General features: G+C 31.8%; 2 protein-coding genes across 3 annotated transcripts; one reads left to right on the top strand and one right to left on the bottom strand.

Moving 5' to 3' along the window:
- Positions 1-4,254: 4,254 nt before the first annotated feature.
- On the bottom strand, positions 4,255-8,761 carry LOC106787340 (protein pygopus). Its single transcript, XM_014749627.1, has 5 exons — positions 8,465-8,761; positions 6,983-7,243; positions 5,766-6,791; positions 5,514-5,659; positions 4,255-5,247 (listed from the first exon to the last, which is right to left on the bottom strand). The coding sequence occupies exons 2-5, from the start codon at positions 7,196-7,198 to the stop codon at positions 5,127-5,129; spliced, it is 1,509 nt and encodes a 502-aa protein (XP_014605113.1). The 5' UTR covers positions 7,199-7,243; positions 8,465-8,761; the 3' UTR covers positions 4,255-5,126.
- A 7,348-nt stretch (positions 8,762-16,109) lies between these two features.
- On the top strand, positions 16,110-19,558 carry LOC106787339 (ejaculatory bulb-specific protein 3-like). 2 transcript variants are annotated; one of them, XM_014749625.1, is made up of 4 exons: positions 16,110-16,231; positions 16,303-16,418; positions 18,732-18,921; positions 19,267-19,558. In XM_014749625.1, the coding sequence occupies exons 2-4, from the start codon at positions 16,401-16,403 to the stop codon at positions 19,410-19,412; spliced, it is 354 nt and encodes a 117-aa protein (XP_014605111.1). In that variant the 5' UTR covers positions 16,110-16,231; positions 16,303-16,400; the 3' UTR covers positions 19,413-19,558. The 2 variants fall into 2 exon arrangements, with proteins under 2 accessions (XP_014605111.1, XP_014605112.1); XM_014749626.1 differs by lacking the exons at positions 16,110-16,231; positions 16,303-16,418 and adding an exon at positions 17,835-18,199.
- The last annotated feature ends 2,840 nt before the right edge of the window (positions 19,559-22,398 follow it).

The raw sequence follows: 22,398 nt of genomic DNA, 5'->3' as shown, positions 1-22,398 counted from the left end.
CGTTGCACACATGTGCAATGTTCGGAAAATCATATAAATAACTTTCAATAAAAGTACTTTCATAAACAACAACGTGCCAGTTTGAAGGTGAATTTCTAAAAGGACAGTGCATAGATCATATATTACGAGCTTTTTAACAATAATAGATCGATGCATCGATTAATTAACAATTATTTTAATGCACTAATGCACTTTACTTTATTTTGTTACTCGATTAAATTATAATTTTTGTTTAATCTTGCTATCGCTTTACTAAACATAAGAAAACGAAGACAAATAAAAAATTTATTTGCAAATGTTAAATTTATCTGTTACTCTTCCTTTATCTTCTTTTTTTTTTTATTTGTTTTTCAATCGTATAATTAAATACACATCTCAACACGTCATCTTAATTAACGTTTATAATTAATATATCAATATTATTCGAATACGGTAAAAACAATAAAGTCGTGTAAAATACACTCAACACAGTATATTCGATAGAGTTATTAACGAGATGTATTTACAAGTTGCTTCTTTATTAATCCTTTTTTTTTTTCATAGCGATCGCGGGGCTGTAATGATGACGTCAAACTTCGTTTCTCACACATCATGCACCCACATACATATGCACACGTCATAAACAAATCTTCCTCTCTCTCTTTCACACACACAAGCATACATACACTTTTTTTTTTCCACCAATCTTTGTATTTTTATTTATTTAATCAATGGTTTTTGTTTCTTTTTAATTGTTAGAAATAGAAAGGCTTACATATTTACATAAAATCGCATTTTCCAAATTCTCAAACTCATCGTAACATCCATGCATCCCCGTATGCGTGTGTATGCACGTATAGTCTTAGCACATGTATATATACAAGATGACCAAACTAGTCTTACGTGTTTAGCGAGCTCAGGTAGATCAAAAAAGTTTATAGAAACTTATGTCAAAAAATGCTTTACCGAATAGTTAGAAGAATCAGAAATTGTTCAGGAAAGTATAGAAAAAAGTAAGGGAAATCTATACGCAACGCGAATCCTTACATGTGCGGCATCAAATTTTCGATAAATGTATGCCGGAAAGATGATGGGTGACTACTTAATAGATTCCTTACAAAATGTCATTTTTCTTTGGTGAAAATGTGATTCAAACGGAATATTACTTTTTGAGGATGCATTTTAGATGCATTTACTGCTATTTCTACGAATAAAAATCCTGCGTTCGTTGCGGGAAGCAGAAACTTCGTACAAAACAATGAATACTAATCTTAGAAATGTTTTCAATTATTTGGCAAAACATTTTCGAACACGAGTTTATATGAATTTTGTTCGTCTACTTGACCTCATTAGTTCGATTCTGATTTTTTCGGGCAACCTGTATATAAAAAGAAAATTATTATTATTATTATTATTATTATTATATTATTATTCCTCTTATTATTATAATTATTATATATTACTGTTAAAATGTTGGTGTCTCATCACACATCAAATTTCAGTCCGAGTTTGAAATAGTCATTGAAAGAAAACGCTATTCGAGATTTTTAGGCAAGGATTACATATATATACATATGTATTTATGTACTATGTATACGTGTATATATGTATATAGTATATACTTATAAATAAAAAAAAAATTAACAATTTGATTAACATTTACGTGTCCTGTCAAATTTCATCGTTGTTAATTCATTTTATTTTAGTGGCACGCGTTTATCATTGAAATTAAATAAAACCGAAAAGTAAAGCTATTCGAGTTTTTCTTTTAGGCAGGAATTATATATTTACATATGTAAATATGTATGTTAATATACTATTTATGTATATACGTGTATACATATGTAAAGTGCGCTTGAATTATCATGGGGGTAGGGGTGAGGTTGGGGGATTAAGCGATATCGTGCGATAGATTCATTATAAAATATTGTTTATGCTCGTTGTTGATGCATTTTAGATTGAGAAAAGAAAATTATAAAAATAAGCAAGATATAATTTGTATAAATATACATCGATGTATTTATTTACGTATTTATATATGTAAATGTACGTGTAATATGTACGTATATACAGATATGCGATCAGCTTAATCCCCTATTTACGATTAGTTTAAAAACAAACGTTGTATACCCGAACGAGATCGTTCGATTTATGCGTAGATTAAAATTTATGTAATTAAGACAAAAAAAAGTTTAAGTAACATACGAAGAGATAATAATTCTATTCGTTGCAGTACTAATGAGTATTTATGTATTATAATAACATAATACGATCTTGTGTTCTATGTTTAAAATTATTGGCATTTAAATATTTGTTCGAAAAAAAATAAATACAAAATAATAAAAAGAAACATAGATTACTACAATAAAACAAGCTTAAATGCGTGTATTATGCGGAAATAATAATTATTGAAAAATAATAACAATTATTATGCTAAAATTTATTTTTATTCTTATTTGTATTTATTTCTCATTTTAATTCCGCTTAATACAGGCTTTTTTTTAATAGAAACGTGATAACTGGCTATATTTTTCATATACATATAAAAAACTATACAATCCGTGCTCTCTCTCTCTCTCTCTCTCTCTTTTTCTCTTTCTCTTTCTCTTATTTAATTCAGTGTTAGCTACCGACGGAATTTTCTGTGATATTTCTCCCTCTCTTTTTATTTCTTTTTTCCCTTAATTTTTACACATTCGGATTTCAAGTGTCCTCTTACAATATTTTTTATCTATTTATTTTAATTTATATTATTTTATTCTTTTTATATTTTTGTTATCGGTTCTGTTCGACGCGCGCGTATCAGTTATATATATATATATATATATATATAAATAATAATTAAATAATTAATAAATTTAAAAAAACAATCACAAGAACAAATTTAGCATAGACAAACACGCGTTCCAGAAATTATTTTATTTTTTATCTATTATTATTATTATTTTCTTTAATCGAAGAATCAGAGAAAGACGGCAATGATGATCAATTACGTTATAATTTTTGATACTTGTATTGATAATTTGACTCTGATCGTATGCGCAGGCTTTTATTTATTTTTTTATGTTGAATTATGCGCGTGAAAATAATAATTGCCTAATATTGATACAACTAAACAAATGTTAAATTAATATCATATCGATTCGAATTATGTAATAAAATTAATTCATTATTCCTGCAAAATTAGAATAATTTAAAACTAAAAAAAAAATTCGTTCGATTCGTTTCTATTGTTTATTATTTTACGTTATTTACTTATGTATTATCAAATATAAAAAATCAATTAATTAATTAATTAAAAAATAAGTATAAGAACGATGGCACAAATTTTCTTGCCAGGATGATTTAAATTACAATCGATGATAGATTATTATCCTTAAGCACCCTATATATATATAATTAATTATTATATATATATATAGATCATTTTTTATACTATTATTATATAGCTTTTTTATTAACATTGAATGTATATTATGCACAAATGCCGCGTTCGAGATGTTTTTTATTTAATCTTAATAACAAGAAATATGTGTTTTGTTGGAGAGAAAGAAAATATTTTTTTGTATTTTTTATTTTCTTATAGTTCACGTCGTCGTTTTATTTTTCATTAAAAATAAAAAATAAAAATTACCGTAATCGTATTTCCCTCTAAAATTTATTTCTATAATACCATAAAGTTTTTGATTTGTATAAAATATTTTTATTTTCTTTTATTTTTCTTTAATCTAGTATTAAATTTTAAAATGCATTATTAGCTTTGTAGTTTTGAGTTTGTAATTTACATTGTTTATTACGTATTAAAAAAAAAGAAATTAAACTAAATAAACAGTCGAAAAAAAGACAGACACAAGGCTAACTCGTTTCTTTTTTATCTCTCAAACACGTTTTTTAAAACAATAAATTGGACATACTGATATGAGAAAAAATAGAAAAATTATTATTACAATCAATTAAAATTTTCTTAACAAAAAAATAGGTACCGCAATTTTATTTATTTGCTATTTTCTATTGTCTTCTAAAAATTGTTTTCTGAAAAAGAAGAAAAAAAATGTTAATAGTCAATACAAATGAAAATTAGTGTTTCCATGTAAACCAAACCTAATTTATATACAAGTTATGTCGTACAAAAATCAATCGTTTTAAAGAAATTTACACTTAGAAACAAAAAAAATCGTTATTATTCTTATATGTTTATCTAAATATCAATAGATAATAATGATAATGATGATGATAATGATAATAATAATAATAATAATAATAATAATAATATAACAATTGTTATAAACACAGGACAACAGTTTACCTACAGTAATGCATACATTTGCTAAAAATAATGCAGTACCCGTTGTTAGTAATAAAAATTTTTTTTTTCATTTTTCGTTTTCGCTTTACAAACAATCATTGTATTTGTATCGTAACTGCTGTGATTATAAATTCTTATATTATGCATTTAGATAACATTTCATTTGAAAACGTAATATTTTATAATTGGCTGTTAGAAGAGAGGGTTTCAAGGGCCTCAATGATAAAAAATGTTCACTTTAATAATTCATTATTTTTATCACGTTTCTTAAATCTGAAATTCATTTTACTTCTTTATATGTACGTATATAGAATATATATACGTATAAGCATGTCAAATCGTTATAAAACAGCTGTATTCTTTTATTTAAAAGATTTCAATGAATTTTATTAAAATAATATAAATTAAAATAAAAAAAAAAAATTATATATATATATATAGTCAAATTAACTTATGAAACAGATATTAAAATTCCAAATTCATCTTTAATTGGTTGTAAAATAATTTTTTTTCTTTACTTCTTTCCTTCCTTTTTTGATTTCTATAAACTTTCGATGTGATTTCGTTTCAAAAGTTTGTAGAATCCACTTTCCCTAATATTTTCAACAAGTTAAAGCTAAGTTATTAACAAACAGCGTATGTTTATATTTATGCAGGACTTAACGTCTGCATCAGTAGACGACGTTTACTGTATGTATGTATTTTATGTATTTCGTGTATTTGTGTGTATTGTATATATGTGTGTATGTGTGCAATCGCACATGTATGTGTGTGCATGTACAAAGTGTAAACGCTAACAAAGAGTCACTCGTGCGTCGCATATACGACGGGTCAAGAAGTGTTATGGTTTAAACTTAACCAAAGGTATGCTTTTCGATTGCAAGCACTTATCACACACCCACTCGGCATAAATTTCAGCAGTTAATAGTTGATAGGCTGTCTCTGATAATCCTGTGCATACTCTGAAATATGATAATTATGATATTTAATTTCTTCTATTTTGTAATTTTGTAAGAAAAGAAAAAAATATCTATCGATATGCACTACAACAAGTGTGATACGTTTTACAGCCCAAATATAAGAAACACAAAATATAGCATCAAACATGATACGCAGAGCTCGGCAGTTAAATAATATTGCATAGGATTATTGTTCTTTATGATTAGTTCATTTGTTTGATCAGAACATTATAAAATACAATAATAATAATAATAATAATGAAATATACCTGTGAAACCAAAAATTACAACCAGATTCACAAGGAATAGCTTGATCGTTGTCGTGTACTTCTTTATGGCAAACTCCACAGGGATAAATTGGCGGTGCATTAGGATTTTGTGGGTTAAATACCATAGCTTGATCCGGAGGATATATCTGCAAAAGTTAACAATTGATGTTAAACAATAAGAAAATATTGAATTATAAAATGAAAAAAAAAAAAAATTCTAATTTATTCTTTATTAAACGACGAAATACTTACTTTTCCTGCAGAGACAGGCATTGGTTTAGGACCCATTCCTGGCGGCCCTTGAAATCCATGAGGCGGCATAGATCCTCCCATATTGATAGCATGACCCATAGGCGGGCCGCCTCCTATATTGCTAGAAATAGTACCCATTGGTCCTTGCATATGACCCATTTGATTGTGATGGCTCATATTCATATTAGACATGCTATTCATTGGTGGTCCACCCATATTAATATTGTTCATTTGACTTGGCCCACTCATATTCATATTATTAGAGACCATGGAACTCATGGTGGTCATGGGACCATTCATAGGTCTTCCTATATTACTAAGATTATTTCCCATATGATTTGGATGTGGTTGAGATCCATTATGTCCTAATGGACTATTGACATTGACATTGTTTATAGATGGACCATTTAAAGGACTATTAGGTGGTAGATGACTATTCATATTGTTCATGTTCATTGGTCCATTTTGCATATGATTCGATCCACCCATAGTGTTCATCGGCGAACCCAATGGACCTCCCATAGGACTTCCCATACTATGTCCCATATTATTCATAGGACTACCCATAGGCCCGCTGTTCATATTATTCATCGGACTACCCATAGGTGGGCCACTTAATTGAGAATTTCCCATATGACTCATATTCATATGATTGTTCATGGAATTCATAGGACCAGGCGGCATATTTGGTCCCATATTATTCATAGGACTTATACCGCCTATAGGCGCATGATTCATAGGGGACATACCACCCATATGGTTCATATGATTTGTCATAGGTGAATTACCCATCGGACTCATACTACCCATATTATGCTGCATCATAGGACTCATACCACCGATAGAAGTAAGAGGACTCATACCACGCATTGGCGGTCCACCCATATGATGAGGATGGTGGGGATGCATATGCGGTGGACCACCATGCATCATTGGACTCTGAGTAGTTTGTGGTGGCGTATCGTCAAACGGATTACTTGCTACTATCGTATCCCCATAACCACTTAAAGGTGGTGGTAATAAATCCTATAAAGTAAACAAAATAATGAAATAAAAAGAAATGATTCCTTAATTATACACAATTAATTATAGATAAATCTCTTTAACACATTTGTATTAAAATATGATATTTAATGGCATAGGACTACATTGGTTATCTCTAATGCGTTAAGAAGATATTGTTGGAATAAAAGCTATCTATAAACGAATAGTCATACCTGTGCAGATGGAGGTTGTTGCGGGGGTGGTTGTGCTACATTGGCATTGGTACGCCTTTTTTTCTTAGGATTCGCACCGGCAGGTGGTGGTGGTGGAGGATGAGGGTGAGCAGAATTTTCAGGATGCGGGTTACTTGGACCCATGCTCACACCCATTCCCATACCCCCCAAAGGCATCCTCGCGAAGGGTGGCATGCCTGCAATATTGTGGCTCATCTCCTTCGTTCTCTTCCCCTATTTTACCATGCCGTATGAGCACCACTATGAATGATTTTTATTAAAAATTAATATACAGGATGTTCGGTTATACGTGAGACACGAAAACGATAAAAATAAGTTCATATAAACATGTGCCCTATTTCATCTTTTCAAAATGATCATCCTTATTAATGTTACTTATTCTGTTAATTTAATTAAGTTATTTCAATTTCAATGTTCGGTATTAAAAGTTACAAGGAGGGAAATAAGATTTTTATTTGAGGATCCATTTGAAAACAATTGTGCATTCAACACCCATTGACAGCGTTGAAGAACTTTGAGAATGTATACAAGAAAGCTGACAACAAATTCAAAGCATAGTTGGAATTGTGAAAAGATTGCGGAATTTATGATACAACTGGAAACTCAGATACAAACTGAAGGGTAATCATTTTGAGCACCCTTTATGAAAATAAACTGTCGAGGATTATTGAAATGCAAAAATGGCTAGAATTTTAAAATAAAGTCAAGTAGGAAACATTTGTACGACTTTTTTTTATTGTTTTTAATATGTTTTTGTTAAAAAAGGAAAAAAATATGGTGTATACTAGTGGAGAAAAATAAATTTAGAATAAACATAAAATTGAGAAACATTGGTAATATTAAATTAAAAAATACGAATTAAATCTGACTAATAATATTAACAAAGCTAATCTGAAAGGTGCATCGATTGGCAGGCATCTCGTAATGACACGGGCATATTAGTAATGATATTTATTATAGATACACACAAGCACACACGCGACACGCGGCAATACGCGCAGACGCACACGCACACATGTACACATGGTACTATGTAAATAAATGATAACTCTTCTATTATTTCCAAGTTAATTGATGAAAAAACATTCTCAATAAGGTAGACAATAATAATAATAATAATAGAAATAATAATAATAATAATAATAATAATAATAATAATAATAATAATAATATAATAATAACAATAATAATTATAATGATAATAATAATAATAACATTAATAATAATAACGTGTAACTACGAAGACCCGTTTAATGGTATTAAATGTGATTTTAAAACAATATAGAAGTACTGGGGGTAAGAAGATGAAAAAGAAAACTATGCATAGATGCCAGTCTCTTGGTCCAACCTAACCTACATATTTTTTCAAAGCATTCACTATGGATGACTCCTCGCTTATAAATAAATATCTATTTAAGAAAATAATTAATTTCATCATAAAATAAAAACGTCATTACTTACCAGTGCGTTAAAGTTTGTGCGATATGGTAGTAAACATAGCTTATGCGTTTTTTCACCAAAGGCCAACACCATGAATTCTTGTGGTAAGATTAAAACTAACTTTTATCAGAGACAATTTACTAGCCTCTTACTTTCTATTTATGTTTTCCTATTAGTCACATAATTTATTTTAACACCAACGAACATTAACTTCATCAATATACGTATCCAGATAGCGTAAACACTAATCGGGGTGTCAAATTATATTGAATGAAAAAGCGCACGCCAGTTCTTTAGGTCGCCATTGTTGCGTTCGTTAAGTACATATCTTGCGTTTGTATGCGTATTGCATCGTCTGCGCGTGCGTACTTAACCTTGCAGCTATGCATCTACGTAATAACTTCTGTTTACCGTAAGATGACGCTATCATAAATGTTCAAGTATGCGTTGCTACTTACAAATATATTTTTTAATGAGTAACCTTTGTATATATTAGAAAACGTATTAGAGTATATTAAAATGATTTTCTATTTATTAAATTATAAGTATTTATTATTTATTTTCGAGATATTTTTAAATTATTGTCTAAGAATGAAATTGTCTGATAAATAGAAAACTGCATTATCGATGCATTCGATGCAAATCGATACATGCGCAATCAGACATTAGAAACAAAAACAAGTTGGCATAGAACCGCAACAGCAGCAAAAAATGAATGAGTATTTTTAATTGCTCACTTTAAATTAATTAATTATTTCATTAATTAAATTTAATAATTGAAAAATCGAAAACGCTTTTTCTCATTTCTAAGCAAAGCAATGAAGTTTTTTAATTTAATTTTCAATGTATAAACATGTGTGGCTATTGTATCACTTGATTATATGACTAATATAGTTTTCTTCTTGTTACAGATGATCATCGTTGGATTTATCATCAAACCTTATGGATTCTTTTTTATTTGACTGTCTTAAATTGCTTTATTTTAAAATATACGTATAAATGCATTTCTGAAGGCACACACATGTTTATACATTAAAAATTAAATTAAAAAACTTCATTGCTTTGCTTAGAAATGAGAAAAAGCGTTTTCGATTTTTCAATTATTAAATTTAATTAATGAAATAATTAATTAATTTAAAGTGAGCAATTAAAAATACTCATTCATTTTTTGCTGCTGTTGCGGTTCTATGCCAACTTTTTTTTGCTAACATTATTGATCTTTCTAGGTGATATCAATAGGATGCACTCTATCTTAAGAAGATAATAGGTAAATATGTAAAGATAATTTTGTAGATAGATAAATTTATATATATATATATATATATATCTTACGTATGTATGTGTGTGTATACTTGAAATGAAGGAGGATAAAAAACAAATAAATATGAGGAAAAAAAAATCTTTTCAAAACTTGGTCGCGTTCTATTAAATCGAAATGAAGCGAAATGAAATTTTCATTAAACGTTCCGATGCATCACTTGATTTCGTTGAAATAAATATGAGAATGCTGTACTACGTGAGATAAATATATTCATTTCATTTATTTATTTAGTATTTTTTCCTACTCTTTCTGTTATTAAGTTAATCTCTCTTGTTTTTACAATGATGTAAAAGGAAAAATATGTGTTTAATAAATACATAAGATTGGATATGTGATTAGAATTATTCATTAATGAGTATTGGAAACGAGGTTTATACTTTTAATAACACAAAAATATATATATATTATTACTACACATAAAAAATTTATTTTTTAAACACGACTTCTGCTGATGTTTCGTTTGCTTAAAGAGACTCGGTTAGCTAGATGCGCTTGTACACGTCACTCGAAATGTGTTTGAGTTACATTATCCAAGTTAGTAGGGTTCAACAACTGGAAAACGGAGCTTCATGTGTACATCCAACCGTGGACAGATAGTTCTCAGTTCTCAGATATAAATACACATATATACATAAACACTCACACATACAAGTATATATATACGATATTATATATAATAAATGCATGTACCTATAGATGCATCTGTGAATCTCTCTCTCTCTCTCTCTCTCTTTCCATGTATACATCCTAACATAGAAGGTAATATAGTTTCCAAAACTGTAATTACGCTGTTTCACCTCTCTGCCATCTTCCATTAGGATTTAACGAGCTAGAATCATCGTAAAATATAACAGAAGCGAATTGTCATGTTCGATACAAAGCAAGGCTACGTGTGTGCTGTTATCTTTGAATTGAGTTATATGTGTAAATATATTATATATACACATGTATACAACATATATACACATATATCTATATGTGTCTTTCTCTCTCATATTTTTGTAGTCTTTCAAAATCGAGATAAAAGAGTTACCATGCATCATGAATATCTTCTCAACAAGAATAATCATCCAATAAGCTTAAAAAGGGATGCAATTTATTTTCTCTGTGGGATTTTTTGTTTGCGTGTGTTTTTTTCGGTTCTCTTGTTTTTTTTTATTTTTGTACTATAGACTCGAAGCTTGCAAAACTTTTTGATGACACTAAATTTCATTACGGATTAACAAAGAATTGGAAATATGAAAATGTTTTATAGAGAAATACATGTGTATCTATGTCCACAATCGATTTTGTTATACACATAACTCATACCTGATTGTATTACGTTTTGTATTCCATTTACTATGACAATACTAATGTAAGCAGCATTTTTCTTCCTTTTTCTTTTATTTTGTTATATACTATAGTCGATTATATTATTAGCAAATAAGTTTTGATTAGCAATGATTGATGAATGCATTTAAAAAAAAGTAAATCGAACAAAGTATAGGAAGTTTTTAAAGTAATTATCATGAGTTCGTACACTCTTGCGTTGTGTTATACATGTGTACCTTACACAGTTACTTATATTCGATCGCTGCTTTCTATCGACGCTTTCACGTATTGTGAGAGGAACACTTGTAACATGAAAAACCAGTTTCTTAAGTTTACCAAATACAGATCGTAGGGAAGTCTTCGCGGACTAGCCGAATTTATATATACACATATAGAGATTTAATTTTTTATTTGCTTTAATTTATTATTTTTCTTTTAATACGAAGGATAATTTTTGTATTGATAGAAAATTTGTTGTTTAAATTTTAAATTTATAGTACTCTCCCAATGTGTTCGTTTTAATCTCGATTTTTATTTAATAAAGAAAAATAAAAATAAAATTCAGACGCATACACAAAATATAGGATCGATCTGACTCGGTTTCGATAAATTTCATAAACATACAAACACTTTGATTTTCAATATTAAATCGAAGCCCAGAATCCAATGAAATCTATTATATTTCCTGGTGGAGGTAATCACGTTGTGTATAGAAGCGAGAAAAACGTGACATATCTGTTTGGACGTATAATAGACAGAAAGGGAGAGAAATAGGCAGGCAGATAGAGATAGAGAAATACAGAGAGAAATAGAAATAGCGATAGATTTAAGTAAGATAGAGAGAGAGATATCTAGAGGGTTCATTTTGTGTTTATTGTGAGCAAGAATCAACGTTGGTTGCGTTACAACAAGAACGATGACAGCAACCACATTGAAAAGGATGTTAAACAATCTCGTTCTCTCTCTTTCTCTCTTTCCCTATCCGTGTCTCCTGTATCTGTCTCTATCTCTATGTCTCTACCATTGTTATTCTCACTCTTTCAGTCACAGTACTAGGAAAAGCTAGCTGAAAGCTTCGATGCTGTCGGCTTTCCTATAATTTGTGCAAATCGAGTGTTTCTTATTCAGGACACGCATATACGGTGGATTGATTGGCACACACTGTTTTTGTTTGTGGCCTGGTCTGTAGTATACGTAGGTATAGCAGGAAGGGTCGTGTTTGCGGAATTCATTTGCATCACGTTCGTCGATTGCCACGTACCATTTCTGTTCGCTTCATGACTATCGTTCGATCCTTCTTCCACGAGAGAGAGTGAGAGAGAGAGGAATCTTATTTTGTTCATTTTAGTCATTACTGTTCTATTCGAAATAGAAATCAAATACTGCTGGATTTCACGCGATCAAACCTAAAATTATAAGAAATTCATGAAGCATAATTATAAATACTAATACAAATCGAGATAGTATGGATTACCGTCTCTCAAATTATCGTACATAAATGTTCAGATAAATATATTTGCAATATTGTAACGAGTTTCATTTACGAATATATTGAAATAATCTCAATTGAAAATATTTTATCATTTCATTTTTGGGATGTAGTGATGGTGCAAATTTTGTTCAAAAATAAAATGTCTTTCTTCGCAATCAAGTTAACAATTTATCAGGATAGAAGCGTAAGTGTATAAAAATCGGTTCTCATCTTACAATTATCTTTACGAAGCGCATCTCTCTCTCTCTCTCTCTCTCTCTCTCTCTCTCTCTCTCTGTCTCTTATTTGAGGTGAATGTTTGTACCAACTGCAACCGTTTCCGGGAAACGAACGCTCTTTTCTCTCGTCCATTCAGCCTCGCATAGCCACCGGACTTTTCCTACTTTCTCTTCATTGAACGAACAGCAACCAGTATGTTCGTTCGAACGTAACACGTTCTCGTGAACTTTCACCTTGGAATTTATTTTCTTTCTTTTCGTCGTATGTTAAATGTAGATAAAAAAGAAATTATTTAAAATATTATTATATGAATGAATAAATATATAAAAACCTGACCGAAGCGCAAATTCTTCTTGTCCTTATCGATATCTCGCCAAAGACGAGATTGTTTTACCGTACTTGTTTAATATATTCTCCCTGGGTATTAAATTTTAGTCAAGGCATGCAATAAAAAACATCAAGATAAGGGTAAAAGAAAAATAAATCAACAGGAGAAAGTCAAGAGAATATATAAAAAGAAAGAAAAAACAAAATATGTATAAAGGAAGACTCGTATGCGATAAAAGCGTGTTATTAACTGGAAACGCGGTACGTTCGATCGATCGATCGAGATACATATTTTTTTCCTTTACATTTTATTATCCTTCCTTCTGTACTTGGTTCGAATTTTAATAATAAATATCGTTTAAAAAATGTTAAGCAGCGATTACATCGATCCCTTTTTACATTTAGTAGATTTTCCTTTGTAAAAAGTACTCCAAAAGAATATAACTTCAATTAAAAGCACGCATTAACAAGTTAAATACCATTAGGAGTCGCAAAATAATGAGAATGCCAAAGATACGATTTCATTTGAATAAACGATCAAACAAAAAAGAAGAAATTTTCTTTTATTTGGAAAATCCGTTTCTTTATAAATTGACCTGTCTTTTTTTGAAAACATTAACGAGGTGCATTACGTGATCGTTGCAATTTTTGTATCCTTCCTAAAAGTTTGAGAAAAAAGTGAAAGAGAGAGAAAATATTTTTGGACTCTCTTCGTCTTTCTTTTCTTTTCTTTCTTCCGCATGTCATCGTCCTCGCGAGGAACATCAAAATGCAATTAAATTGCAATCAAGAAGATTAAAATAAAGCTATTGTAATTTCGCATAATTGCATTAGAATTCTTTTAATCCCTTAGCGGGAAGAAAAGTATTGTATACGAAGAGAAATACATTAATCTTTAGAGACAAGTAGTACATTTCTTTTTGTATATATTACGCGTTAGAAATAAATGAAATAAATGAAATAAATGAATGATTAAATTAAAAACCGATGCGATATATAATAAATGAATTGTAAATTGAGCAATAGCTAAGCAAATAATTGGAATATCAATTTTTGGACAATCTGTCGAAATTCGAAAGAAACCAACATGAAAAATAAGAGTTAGTAAAAACGAAACACGGCGAATAGAAGAAAAAAAATGAAAATTAGGAGAGACAAATGAAGCTTAAAGGTCGCTAATTAAGACCAGTCGAGAGAGACGACCCTGTGTTGGTTGACCCTGTTGGTCGACCCTGTTGGTCGACCCTGTTGGTCGACCCTGTTGGTCGTCTCTCGGGGTAATCCTTTTTCCCTATCTCAACGATGCAACGTAATTCGCCGTTCGAAGGGTGGCTTTACACATACATACACATACATACACCCATAAAGCCGATATGGATCTGGAAAAAGAGAAGCACGCATAAACGCTAAGCGCGGAAAGGGAAAGAGAGAGAAAGATTACACGTACACCTAGGCACGTACTTACCCTCGCGTTAATACATGCATATGAACATACATACAGGGTGAGCTAGCAATTATTATCACCTGAAATTTTCTTTTTCTTTTCTCTTTCAGTTTTGTGGACAAAATTTCATTTTCCCAGTTATATTTCTTATATTTTTCTGATTACGAGTTAAAAAGTTAACGAAAGAAATGATTAATTTGCAAGATACAGTGTTTTTGAAAAATGTCAAGTTATTCGTGTCAACAAATTCTATTCGTTTTGCTGCGTAGTACAAGGACGCATTTGCGGAAAATCCAATCGCGATAATGTACATATAATTAGAGAATATTTTGTCCATAAAACCAAAAAACAACGTAATTACTCGAGGTGTTAATTGTAATTGATTCACCCTGTAGACGTATCTATTGTATAGTGCAGTATAGCAGTGTAGCCTGACGCTTCGATATCCATTTTCTGTGTGAGAACGGAATAAAAAAAAAAGAAAAAACGCGGGTGGAGGATGGGGGGAAAAAAAGAAGCAAACGAGAGGAGGAACGGTAGTTGCAATTGCAGTTGCAGGAACGACGACGACGACGACGACGACGAGGAGGAGGAATTCCCTTGGCACCCGCGAGAGCTCGTACGCTTTATAAGTGGATCGACGAATCCGGTTCGTGTAATCTTTATCGATACAACGTACGATTTTTCCCCCCCCCCTGTACCATTTCGTACCTACTACGTTAGCTTTTCTTCCTATTTCTATCTCTTGATCCTCTTTGTCGGATTCCATATATTCTCCATACGATGTATTTGTATATTTTTTCCTTTGCCTATTTTTTTTTCGGAGCAAGGCGAGAGAAATAATGTTTGAAAATGTTTGAAAAATAATCACAATTTGTTATATTACGTAATCGTTGTTTTATTCCTAATACGATTCCTAATTACGATAGAAATCGAATTTTGTCGTATTTGCATTATATCGTAGGAGCGTTAGTCTATCTCGAAATGATTTTTTTCTTAATCTCCGTTTTCTCTTTTGAACATTCGGATGGTGTTATCGTCACGGACACGCACACGAGCCGAGGAGTTAGGTGTGCCACATCGAGCGTCTATTAAATCCGCTAGTTTATTGGCGTTTGCCGCTCCTGTCACCTTTCCTCTTCTTCCCCTCTTCTTCCCCTCTTCTTCCCCTCTTCGTCCCTACTCGAACTCTTGGAGAGTATAGCTGAGAAATCAAGAAAAAAAAATCCAAATGAAATAGAGAGAGATGGTGAAAGCGTGAAAAATGGAAAGTGGCGATTCGACTAATTTCATTATAGAAAGAGAAAGAATTTTATACCTGATATTTTATTCATAATATAATTTATTATTGTCTACAGGATGAATAGATATAAAGTATTTGTTAGGCAGTACACACACTGTCTTTACGTTAGGCTTTTATAACGAATACAAAATTATAAAATAAGGAAAAAATATTCTAAAGGATGGTAAATCGTAAAGTAAACGTCAGCGAAGGATTGTGACGTAGACGAGCGCGGTTGCAACCACTTTCGTATTTATCGAGCAAGAAGGGGGAGAAAAGTGGGTGGACGAAGCGTTCGGGCCAGTTCGTTCTGAGATTTCACCGTGAAAGGACGTGAGCTTAGAGACGCAAGAGACAAAAGACGAATCGACCAAAATATAAATTCTTCGGTAAAATCATTCGTGCCTATAGTGAAAATATTTCGAGAAACAAATTGAAATTTAACGACATTTTTCAACAGATTTGTCTGTAAACTTCTGAAGAGGATTAAACGGCAGTAATAAATCAAAAAATAAGACAAAAGATAGTGTAAGAGACTTGGAAGAGAAGAGTATCGCAATGGGCTTGACAATCAAGGTGGGTGACGGCCGAGCAACAGGTAGAATGCACGTGTGCGTGCGTTTGCGTGTGTGGAAGCGAGTCGGGTGATTTAAAGTTTCGGCCCACCCCAAGGGAACACCCTTCTCCTATTCTCCCTACTCAAGGGGGAGGGGGCACGCTCGAGGGCACGCTCGAGGGCACGCTCGAGGCCGATTGTTTCGCTTTGCTCGAGAAAATTCGTTTCGTGGTTGTTCTTCCTTTACTTCTTTTTCCTATGGGATCGATCCTTTCCAGTTAGATTTTTCTCCTTTCTTTTCCTTCCCTTACCTTCCTTCGCACTTGCACATGCACTTGCACATGCACTTGCACATGCACTTGTATATATATATATATATCATTTTTTATATTTTACTTTTTTCTAATCAGTTTAGAATTTATTTGCCAATTCAATTTTAGAAAATAATTATGAATCGAATATTTTTACATACAAGCATTATGAATTTATTTAAAAACGTATTTTTCTTTGAAATCTCAATAAATTCATAGAAACGTTTAGAATATTTTCAAACGCTTCCAAGTGAATTACATTTTCCCAAACGTTTTGAGAAAATAGAACGATAGAAAGACGATAAATATCGTTATTGTATACTAAAATCGAAAGATCGAAAGATCGAAAGTGTTTGTATTTCCAACCGATAGTTCGATTTATCGTATCAGAAATATATTTCCCCTCCTATGCATATTCGTGAATATATTTAGAGATAAGCTAGGATAGATCTACGAGCATTCGACGATTGTTTTACGACGAAAGAACGTTGTATAGATACATTTACCTAACACACACCACACAAGAGAAAAATGTTCTTTTGCTATTCTTTCGTAAAGGAAACAATGTCAAAGAATGTAAGGGAAGTATAAAAAGTTGATCGATCGATCGATATGAATTCATATGGAAGAATGTCTGTGTCGTTGAAAGTCATACATATACGCGTAACACACTTATTTACTTGTATGCACGACACGATCGGTACTTACCCGCATGCACTTTCGTTACGCTTCGTATAAAATGCCAAGGCAATGAATGTATTGTGCACATCGACGATAACAAATGCGTTGTTATTTTTGTGTTGAATTTTAAGCTAAATTTATATCGAAATGTCGAAGTAATAACAAGCTTGTTGCAAATAACTATTTGATTTTATAAATTCGCGTTCGGTCTTGTTATTTTTTCTTCATACCACACCGACAATAGGTGCGATAACAAAGGAAAATAAGTATTATATATCGCGATCGCGTATACGACGTGTTCTGTATAATTCATAGCTTTCGGAAGTAGCGCAATAAGAGACGGTTTAAGTTTCGGCACGTCTCACTTCTTTCGACGACGACGACGACGACGACGACGACGACGACGACGACGACGACGACGACGACGACGACGACGACGACGACGACGACGACGACGACGACGACCATGGTTGCCCGCGAAAGCAACGATTCCAACGATCACCAAGTACCAACCTTTATTGACGATATGTCGTAACATTATTATTCATACCTTTTGCGATCTCTTGCTTGATATCTCGCCAGTGCCAGCTGAGGAAACATTACTAGAACGGAATATCAAAGAGAAATGGCTTTTAGTATGACGCGATTTTCAAACGAGAAATCGAACGATCGAAACGGAACCTTTCAAACTTATGTCAATGAATATATATATACATTTACATGTATGTGTATGCGATGGTATCATATGTGGAATTTAAATTGCTACTAATCGGAACATTTATTTTTTACGACGGTGATGCATCATCTTTGTAAGTATTTTTTTCTAGGGAGAAATTAAATAATTCATTCAATCAAAATAGTTTGAAACGTTCAAACTTTTCCTACCATGTGCGTATAATTAATTGTAAAAATTAATAAGACCAAATAAAAAACTCAAAGTGAGAGAGAGAGAATTTCGATTCTAGATGCATAGAGTGAAGTAAGGAAAAACTTTAAAACTACTTAACAGGAAGAAAGAAGTTAAAAACGAAGAACTAGAATAACAGAGAAAGAGAAGGAGAAAATAAAAGATAAAAAAAAGAAAATGCAAATAAGAAGTGAATCTAGTTTTGAAAGTTCTCCTTTAGTTAGGGCCATTTGAAAAAGTCCCTTTGTAATGCTTATTGTCTAGTAACGCAAGAAAACGAGTTGGCTTGTTTAATCCTATTACACATGCGTCGTACAAGCTCTACAAGATTATTAAGATTCGTCCGTTTTTTAGGCATCAGTCCTTTAGGAGGTTGTCGACGTTAGCAGATCTTCTACAATATTACGTCTTTCAAGTTAAACATATATTTGCAGATGATTTTACTTTGTATGTGCGTTTTGATCTGTAACGCACAATCGACAGACGAACAGCAACAATCTGGAAGATCTCGTGTTTCCGAAGACCAACTAAACATGGCTTTGAGCGATCAACGTTACTTGAGAAGACAACTGAAGTGTGCTTTGGGAGAGGCGTCTTGCGATCCTGTTGGAAGACGTTTGAAAAGTATGTCCTAACTTCTACTTAACTATTTCAACGTTTTCTTTAGAACTTCTCTACAAATTCACGATGCATTGAACATGGTTAGCCATTCACACCGATCGAACCTACCAATTGTACCGGATTAATTGTTAAATCGAAATCGTCCATTATATCGACAAGTAAATTCCCAATTTCGCGATTATCGAGAGAAACGTTAATCCTTTCCTCCCCCCAGTATTCGACTACTCTATATCTATCTATTTTGTCAAAGATTTAACTGTTGGTCCATCTAAAAATGGTTAGCTCGATAGGAAAAACGTAGAGAATAGTGTTGGCAATAGTATAATTAATATTGTTATTTATATTCAGGTTTGGCACCATTGGTTTTGAGAGGTTCCTGTCCACAATGTACCCCAGAGGAAACGCGTCAAATCAAGAAGGTCTTTTCTCACATTCAAAGATCCTTCCCAAAGGAATGGGCAAAGGTTGTACAGCAATACGCTGGTGTTTCGTAGTCCTACGAAAGGATATATAGGAGAAAGTGACAAAAATGAGAATAACTCGGTCGTGGATGAAACAGCGAAAACGATGATGCTATCCAAAATAATAAATGGAATGAAAGAATACACGCAAATATATTTTTTGTATGTTTATACATTGATCGATTTGTTGGTAATTAGAGTTGGTAATTAATAACGACGTAAGGCCTTGATTTCTCATATTTTGTCGATTTAATTGACTATTCATTTATCTATTTATTTCTTCTGATTATATATTTAAGAAATAATTCCTTTTTCTTTTTTCTTCGATCGATATATATACATATATATATATATATACATTTCATTTATTGGACGTGAAAATAAATAATCCAGAGAAGCCAAAAAGTATAAATAAAAGAATACTTCCAAAATATTGCGGAACGTTACTATTTACCCGATGGAATAATATTTCTTGTTATTCCATTTTTAGTAAAAAACAAGCGCAGTAGCTTTTATTACGTTCTATATGTATTTCCTGTTTTATTTTTTCCCTCATTTTCAAAACGTAATATTTTATTTTTACCGATGGATTAAAATTAACTCACAAATTACGAAATAAAATAAATTTAACGAAATGAAAAGAAAGAAAGAAAGAAAAAAACACGTAGGAAGGTTCCGATCATACGATTTGTAATCAAAATCAAAGAGTTGTTTCGATTTAAATTGCGTTTGAATTGCGTTTAATTTGCGTTCGCGATATTAAAGCAACGTATGATTTTTTCTTCTTCCGCTTCTTCTTATTTCTAGCTGCGGTGGTAGAGAGTACGTTTTATCTTCCTGTAAGCTTCGACAAATATTTACATGTCGAACTGCACGTACGATTGAAAAGTTTTATCTACCATAGATTCGATAGGATCGTTTTTCAAACGATTTATCTATCTACTTCTTCCGTTTCCTTTCGCAACACACTCCAACCATTCTTTTTTTCTATATCACGAAACTTTCGATCTGTGTTTAAGATGAAAAATAAATGCGGCATGTTTAACAATATTTATCTTACATAACGCATATAATATACTTGTGCTTTTTCATTTATCAGAAATTTATTGTATTTTTAATATTTGAATAATAAATATAACGAAAGAGAAAAAAGTACTTACTATAGTAAGTAATAGCTCATTATAAATGTATTATAATTTATATGTAATTGTAGAAAAGTATTTTATCTTCGAAACAATTTTTCTTATTTCCGATGGAAACTTGAGCAAAGAAAAGTTTTTCAATTACCGATGAGTATTAAGAGGGAGAGAGACAAAAAAAGTAAAAAGAATACGATCGTGAAACGTCGTTAAGAAACGACGTTAAGAAACGACGTTAAGAAACGACGGTACAACTATAAAAGATTTCACATAAAGGAACGAGAGTATAAATTGATCTAGCTTAGAAATAGAATTTGTTCAGTAGAAAATCCATCAAATATATCTCACACTTTTATTATTATTATAATTACTATAACTCTAGATAACTTATATGTTATATAAGTTTATATAACATATAACGATCTGGGAGGGAGAGAAAAATTTGTTTAGACGCATTTAACATAAGTATGGTGTTTGTCATCGTCATAGCTATCAAGTAGGTCTTGACGAAGACAACAACACTAGAACACGACGATATAGGAAGGAACAAGTGGCCTCCTACATCGTTCAATAAAGCCAGTAATCTCAACACAACCCATACGATCTCTCTGAAGGTTTGCTGTGCTTAGCTATATCTATCGTGTCTTTCAACTTGATAATAGACCCTTCGGCCGCCAAACGCAACGAGAGAACGTTTTCTCACGTCCACTTTGCGAACTCTCTGTACTCTCACTCGACGATAGTACTCTTTCTCTCTCTCTCTCTCTCTCTCTCTCTCTCTATCATTCTTTTTATTTCTTTTTCTTTCAGAGGAGATTCGATGCTGAAAGCAACCTACTCGAGTTACCAAGAAAGAATTTCGTATCACACGTTACCAGATATTTACGTTTCCTTCGATCCACCTATCTTACTATCCGAGTATTTACTGTTATTCTTGATCTCGATCCTAGTAGTAGTCTTTTCTGAACAAGACTTTAGGCTACTTTTTTCTTTCGAACTTTCCATACGATTAAAAGGATTACAGCTAGACAAGAGATAAATTTCTAACGTAAGTTTAAAACTATATTTTCCGTTCGATTGTGTGGAGTCAAAATAAAACATTTTCCCAAATTCGTTACACGCAGTTCCACTCTACGAGGGTTTAGGATAGTAGTTACTGGCCGAGGAGAAAAGGGGGAATAGGGTCCAGGGAAAATTGAATTTTCAGATACTATGGGAAAATCGCATTTCCTTCAAAAATCCACACCTTTGAAAACTATCGATCGTAATGTATTCGTCGAGTTGGTGTATGCGAGAGAGAGCTGGTCTTAGGACCAGGTTTTGCACGCGATTCGGATATATCAACTTGGAAAACTCTCATAGAAATAGAAAAAGAAAGAAAGAGCTTGAGATATTGAAAGGAAGGGGAGAAAAAGTGAGAGAAATGGTTAGGTACGTTTTTCCAAGGACGTTCCTGTTCCCAGAGTTATATTTTGTAGGAATAACGCGATCTTTTTCCAAGAGTTTAGAAATTTGTCAAGAACGATAGAAAATTACGGGCAAAGAAAAATGTGGTCAAACTTTCTTATAATATACTTCTTCGGGTAAAAACTTATTATGCACCTATCAGCTATATGATTGACGTATTCGGATTTCTAAAGGTTTTATATATTCCTTCGATAATATAAAAATCAATTTTTATGTAATTTTGATGCAATCTTTTAACGTCTCCGCTCTCGAATTCACTGAAAACTTTACAAAGTTGTTTACTTCGCATTTTCAAATTATTTGTTGTATATTTAATCGAATTTTTCGTCGTTCCGATTATTCGAGATAGTCAAAAGTAGAAATATATTCTTAGTTAGATTGTTCTCTCTCTCTTCTTGGGTAAAAATTTCTAA

The sequence above is a fragment of the Polistes canadensis genome, unplaced genomic scaffold (assembly GCF_001313835.1).
Source record: "Polistes canadensis isolate GaletaPanama2010 unplaced genomic scaffold, ASM131383v1 scaffold_98, whole genome shotgun sequence".
NCBI classification, from domain to species: Eukaryota; Metazoa; Arthropoda; class Insecta; order Hymenoptera; family Vespidae; genus Polistes; species Polistes canadensis.
The sequence above is the reverse complement of the archived record's forward strand: the minus strand, read 5'-3'. Positions and strand labels throughout refer to the sequence as shown.